This window comes from Poeciliopsis prolifica, unplaced genomic scaffold (assembly GCF_027474105.1).
Source record: "Poeciliopsis prolifica strain line A6 unplaced genomic scaffold, Auburn_PproV2 SCAFFOLD069, whole genome shotgun sequence".
In the NCBI taxonomy this organism is placed as follows: domain Eukaryota; kingdom Metazoa; phylum Chordata; class Actinopteri; order Cyprinodontiformes; family Poeciliidae; genus Poeciliopsis; species Poeciliopsis prolifica.
The window spans coordinates 1,905,733-1,912,729 of NW_026562444.1; the positions used below are offsets into that span (position 1 = coordinate 1,905,733).

Below are 6,997 nucleotides of genomic sequence, written 5' to 3' on the forward strand. Positions count from 1 at the left end.
AGAACCAGTAGAACCAATAGTACCAGTGGATCCAATGGAACCAGTGGATCCACTGGAACCAATAGAACTAATAGAACCAGTGGAACCAATAGAACCAGTGGAACCAATGGAACCAGTGGATCCAATGGAACCAGTGGATTCAATGGAACCAGTGGAACCAATAGAACCAGTGGATCCAATGGAACCAGTGGATCCAATGGAACTAGTGGATCCAATAGAACCAGTGGATCCAATGGAACCAGTGGATCCACTGGAACCAGTAGAACCAATGGAACCAGTAGAACCAGTGGAACCAATAGAACCAGTGGATCCAATAGAACCAGTAGAACCAATGGAACCAGTGGATCCAATGGAACTAGTGGATCCAATAGAACCAGTGGATCCAATAGAACCAGTGGAACCAATGGAACCAGTGGATTCAATGGAACCAGTAGAACCAGTGGATCCAATGGAACCAGTGGATCCAATAGAACCAGTGGATCCAAGGGATCCAATAGAACCAGTGGATCCAATAGAACCAGTGGATTCAGTAGAACCAATAGAACAAGTGGATCCAATAGAACCAATGGAACCAGTGGATCCAATAGAACCAGTGGATTCAATGGAACCAGTAGAACCAATAGAACCAGTGGATCCAATGGAACCAGTAGAACCAATAGAACCAGTGGATCCAATAGAACCAGTAGAACCAATGGAACCAGTGGATCCAATGGAACCAGTGGATTCCATGGAACCAGTAGAACCAGTGGAACCAATAGAACCAGTGGATCCAATGGAACCAGTGGATCCAATGGAACTAGTGGATCCAATAGAACCAGTGGATCCAATAGAACCAGTGGATCCACTGGAACCAGTAGAACCAGTGGAACCAATGGAACCAGTGGATCCAATGGAACTAGTGGATCCAATAGAACCAGTGGATCCACTGGAACCAGTGGATCCACTGGAACCAGTAGAACCAGTGGAACCAATAGAACCAGTGGAACCAATAGAACCAATGGAACCAGTAGAACCAGTGGATCCAATAGAACCAGTGGATTCAATAGAACCAGTAGAACCAGTGGATCCAGTGGATCCAATAGAACCAGTGGATCCAATAGAACCAATGGAACCAGTGGATCCAATAGAACCAGTGGATTCAATGGAACCAGTGGATCCAATAGAACCAGTGGATCCAATGGAACCAGTGGATCCAATAGAACCAGTGGATCCAATAGAACCAGTGGATCCAATGGAACCAGTGGATCCAATAGAACCAGTGGATCCAATAGAACCAGTGGATTCAATGGAACCAGTAGAACCAATAGAACCAGTGGATTCAATGGAACCAGTAGAACCGGGTCGGCATTCAGAGTCGGACTCAGCGGGATAAATTAGTGATTTATTCTGGATTAGAGCGGACAGGAGGAACTGAGGCACAGTGATGAGAAGTTACAGAGAAACGTCGGCTAAAAAATAAAGATCAGAGTCCTTGTCGTGCTCCACGTCTCCATGGAACAGAATGTGCAGGCCCACGGCGGCGGGCCAATCAGAGAGCAGCTAGCGGCGGTAGACGCCGAAGGCCACCAGGCTGAGGAAGATGGTGATGCCGACCAGCGAGGCGGTGGCCGGCGCCGTGAAGAACTGCCGGTACTGGATCTGACAGTACCACAGCACGGACAGCATCAGAACCAGCAGCGGGACCATCAGGCTGCCGACGTTCAGCGCCACCTGGACCTGGTCGGCGGGCCGGGGGACCCCCGCCGCCCGGGCGGCGCGCTCTGGGAGATGTGGCAGTGCAGGACGCAGTTATGGGCCAGGTTGAGCGAGGCCAGCGTCTGGGCGTCGTCCTGCAGCAGCTGGCCCTGGTAGATGAGACGCACCTGCTGCTCCTGACCCGCAAAGTAGGTTCTGGAGGGACAGAGGAAGCAGAACTGGGTCAGAACCGCACAGAGTGAGACCTCTTGGCTTGTCACCAGCTTTGTGTATCCAGGAAACGGCAGCAGGTCACTTCCTCATTGAAATACTGATACAGATGTGATATTTAATAATGTGTGATGATGTTTCAGCTGCTCCGACTGAAGAAAAGCTTTTTGTTTTTCATTTGCAGCAGCAGGGTTCACGTTCCAGCTCGTCAGAAAAGACGAGGAGTTTTATTTCCTGGCCAGTCGGAGCTCAGCTTGTGTTTCAGTACGAGGAAAACTGTAGAAAATAAAGTCATGATTTTAGGACACGTCACCATCAAAAGAGACAAAATACTGAATCTTTCAACACGTCAGACAGAAATAATCAGCTGAACGACTTTAAAAGATTCATTTCAAAGAAAGAACCAGACGTGCTGAGCTGAGCAGGTCAGATCACTATTCAAGCTTTTTTACTCTAATTTACTATTAATGAAGTCATTTGACTATTTAGAGGATTTAACAACTTTCTTCCAGCATCTTTAATCTGTCACTATAACTATGCTTGTGGAACTTTCCTTGTATTTGACAAGAAATCTCAGCCTGGCATAAAACTTGCTTTACTGACATCTGCTGACATTTTTCCTGTCAAACTTTCCTTTGACAGCAAATACATTTCTAGGGCCTGGTCCTAATCCCCGTCACTAGAGGTGATCAGGATGTTTTGGTTACAAACAGCAAACTGGACACAACGTCTGTGTCAAAATGTCAACATCCAAGATGGCCGACTGGTTTAGACCTTTACTGCTAAAAAACATTACAAATGTACAGTAATATTTTTGCTTTCCAAAGTCGTTGCTGGAGATATTTGGCTGTTTTAATGTGTTTTGTTATGACCTGTTGAATATGGAGCAAAATTCAATATAAATCAAACAGGTCACAGAGCTTTATTAGAGTAAGTAGAGTTGTGTGTGTAACAGTTGTTAGTCGTGTATGTTTGATACACCGAGGAATAAATGTGCAGCTAATGTGAACCTGCGACTGCCTCCTTGCCCAACCACAAAGGGAATCGAACCTCCAACCACTTGAGCCTCAGAGCGAGAAGCAGCTTCCTGTTTCCCCACGACGTTCAGAGGTTCAGCAGGAAAGGTTAACACAGGAGATGAGATGTTTTTCTGATATGTTTCTGATTGACTTGCTGATGTGAGCATGTTGGCGTAATTTTTGTGTGTTCAATAAAATAATACAAATTGTGGTAATACGCTTCGCCAAAGTCCTCCTGAATGCAGCAAACAGGAAGGGCGGAGACATGCCGACCAATTCCTGATTTGGAAATGGGACTAAACCATTCAAATTATTAGTAATTATGGCATTATTGACACTATATAAAATAACTTCTCCTATAAAACACCACAATGTTTCATTTTCATAAAGCGGTGGAGCTAACTAAATGACCTAAACAAAACCTGAAAGTAAAGTGGTCCCAGTCTCTCTGATGGCCAACCTGTTGAAACTTTGGCAAATGTGAAATATTTTGGACAATCAGCTCAGCTCTATGTTTTCTGATCTGTCCTCAGAGACGCCATGTTTCTCTGGCTTCACTAGAGTTTGTGTACGAGACGATGTTGGGTTTGAACTTTTCACCTCCACATCTTGGTCGTGTAATTATATTAGTTGTTACCACCCCACACCACCAGAGGCAGCAGCAGGCCAAAAAGATGCGACTGAGGAGCAGATTTAGAAATTCACCGAAAGCTACAGAATGTGTTAAACTGTGAGCTGCATCGAATGATAGAGAGAAGCTCAAACAGAAGCTGAGAGTGAAAATCCTTCCAAAAGGTGAAAGTATATCACAGATTTATAAAGAAAAACGGGAGGGTGACATAGGAAACAGCGCCCCCTTCACTTCCGGACTGCAATGGTCCCATTTCCATATAAGGTCTGAGCGTGACAGCGGTTCGTCGCCCTTCCTGTTAGCTGCAGCCAGGTGAACTTGCCTGGATGCGGGTTTAGCATAAGTACAGAAATAGGACCAGAAAGGGGCGGGGCTAAAGCATGAAGCAGCGAATCGGGACGCCATTCGCACTGAAACCCTCCAGCATGTACACACATCTGAAGGACAGGAAGGAGGAATGAGTAGGAAGGACTTTGACTGGGCCAAACATCCAATCCTGAATTAATCAGCTGCTTCTACTGGCTTGATTAGTTTGAACACTGCTGCCACCTAGTGGCCGGAGGTTTGTTTTTCAATCACGCTTGAGTAAAGACGGTAATAAAGTCCAGCACTAGAGTCACTGATTTGTTATAACATGACTCTGTATGAAATGCAACACAACTAAGATGGCCGCCGTCCTGGACAGCTTCCCAAACATGAAACATTTACCAAAATTAATTCTATAACAAAGATGAAGAGCAGAGAATCCAAAACTCTTTGTTGTCTGACATGTGGAGTAAATGCTCAAGACTGTTAACTGACGCCGTCTGACGAAATGCACAAAAAACAACCAACCAGAGCCAGGACCTGGAGCTTAGTGGTGTCAATCATCCTGATGTACTAGCTGCTAAATATGCCATAGGCAGAGAAACAACTTGTTTATCCACCATCACGTGTGTTATCAGGAAAAAGCTGTAGGGAAGCGGGGGGTGGAGGTGGCAGCGCCACTTAGAGGATGATTGGCAACACTAAGACCCTCTTGCTCTGATTGGTGCTCGGTCCGTACCGTTTGATGTAGCCAATGGTGTCGTGCGGTTGGACCTGGGCCGTTCTCTCCGTGTCGTTGAGGAACTTCAGGCGGAGCACCATGCTCCGCTCTGCTCCCCGCCGCCTCGCCCCGTCTCCCGCCTCGCGCTCCGCCTCCTCCTGGAGGGAGGGGCCAGTAGGCGGGGCCTCGGACGGAGCACCATCACCCACAGAGGCGGTGGAGGAGAGGGGCGTGTCCTGTGGGGAGAGGGCGTGGCCCGGGAACAGCTGCTCCAGGGGCTCGCGGGTGCGGGTGGAGACCCAGGCGAGCAGCAGCACCATCAGCAGCAGCAGCGAGCCGAACAGCAGCGTCACCTCGTCCCCACGCCTTCGATCACAGCCATCGCCGGCAGCGCACCTGAACAAGGGACGGCTCAGGTGAGCAGCACAAACACATACAGGCACTGTATCGTTTGTGCATACAGTGCATACAGTGCCTGTATGCATTTGTGCATACAGTGCATACAGGCTCTGTATGCACTGTATGCATTTGTGCATACAGTGCATACAGGCTCTGTATGCACTGTATGCACTGTATGCATACAGGCACGGTGCCTGTATGCGTTTGTGCATAAAGGCACTGTATGCACAAACGCATACAGTGCATACAGTGCCTCTATGCGTTTGTGCATACAGTGCATACAGTGCCTGTATGCATTTGTGCATACAGTGCATACAGGCTCTGTATGCACTGTATGCATTGTGCATACAGTGCATACAGTGCCTGTATGCACTGTATGCATACAGGCACGGTGCCTGTATGCGTTTGTGCATAAAGGCACTGTATGCACAAACGCATACAGTGCATACAGTGCCTCTATGCGTTTGTGCATACAGTGCCTGTATGCATACAGTGCCTGTATGCGTTCGTGCATACAGTGCATACAGTGCCTCTATGCGTTTGTGCATACATGCCTGTATGCACAAACGCATACAGTGCCTGTATGCATACAGTGCATACAGGCACTGTATGATACAGTGCCTGTATGCATACAGTGCCTGTATGCATACAGTGCATACAGGCACTGTATGCACTGTATGCACAAAGTGCATACAGTGCCTCTATGCGTTGGTGCATACAGTGCCTCTATGCATTTGTGCATACAGTGCATACAGTGCCTGTATGTATGGTGATGGAACCTCTGGTTCCATCACCATGGCGACTGAAGCACGTTACGATCATTAGAACCGGATTCAACAGAACCAGGAGCAGGTCAGACCTCCAGAGAAATCAGGAATGTTCTGAGTCAGAACCTGGGGGGTGAGTAAAACGGTACCGATACGGCTACAGTGCGTACTGATACACCGTATCGGTACAGTGTGTATCGGTACAGTGTGTATCGGTACAGTGTGTATCGATACAGTGTGTATCGATACAGTGTGTATCGATACAGTGTATCGGTACAGTGTGTATCGGTACAGTGTGTATCGGTACAGTGTGTATCGATACAGTGTATCGGTACAGGCCGTATCGGTACAGTGTGTATCGGTACAGTGTGTATCAGTACAGTGCGTATCGGTACAGTGTGTATCGGTACAGTGTGTATCGGTACAGGCCGTATCGGTACAGTGTGTATCGGTACAGTGTGTATCGGTACAGGCCGTATCGGTACAGTGTGTATCGATACAGTGTGTATCGGTACAGTGTGTATCGATACAGTGTGTATCGATACAGTGTGTATCGGTACAGTGTGTATCGGTACAGTGCATATCTGCAAAGGAGCGATACAGCTGCAGTTTGAGTCAGGATAGATCTTCTCGCAGCAGGTGCCTAAATCTTAATCTGTTTCTAAATGTCTATTATTTTTCATTTCAAATAGTTTCTGATCTCTCCTGGAGCTCCTCGTTTTTGTCAGCAGGCCTCACTCCGCTCTCCGCCATGATTAACGCGTCTGCTGATCACAAAATGTCCCAGTCAGAAGCAAACGGAGAAAATCTAGTGGATGTCTGATGTTTTTTTGCTCAATTAAAACACATCACACCCCGAAAACAACTGATTATTAACTTACAGCCAAAGTCTTGAGTTTTTGTGCGTTTGATTTACGGACTGGGACATTTCACACAGGCGGTCCACAGACATAAAACATGCAGGGGAGAGAACAATAAATCGCTGCTCGTTTCTGACCTTAAAATTAAACAGTCAATTATTTTTTAATTCAATCAAAACATGATAAAAGTGCAGAAAACAATGAATTTGTTCAGCAGAAGAGACGAAACGTTAGATGAATCGTTCATCAATGTTTACACATCCCATAATTTTGGTCACTCAGGTTAAAGTGGTTATTTGCTACAACCTGCACTAAAATACAGATATAGTAACAATTAAAAGTAACAAACAGCTTTTCAGGAGAACATGTTGGCCTCAAACTGTTATTAA

At 46.6% G+C, this 6,997-nt stretch overlaps 1 protein-coding gene and 1 long non-coding RNA gene across 2 annotated transcripts; one reads left to right on the plus strand and one right to left on the minus strand.

Moving 5' to 3' along the window:
* Positions 1–1,360: 1,360 nt before the first annotated feature.
* Positions 1,361–4,964, minus strand: LOC129351792 (transmembrane and ubiquitin-like domain-containing protein 1). The gene is given in 4 exon segments (XM_055020675.1): positions 1,361–1,754; positions 1,757–1,890; positions 4,601–4,946; positions 4,949–4,964. Coding segments are annotated over 4 exon segments (711 nt in total). The 3' UTR covers positions 1,361–1,539.
* Positions 1,885–2,918, plus strand: LOC129351794 (uncharacterized). The gene is made up of 2 exons (XR_008604785.1): positions 1,885–1,985; positions 2,090–2,918. It is a non-coding gene; the product is annotated as an uncharacterized LOC129351794 (long non-coding RNA).
* Positions 4,965–6,997: the final 2,033 nt, after the last annotated feature.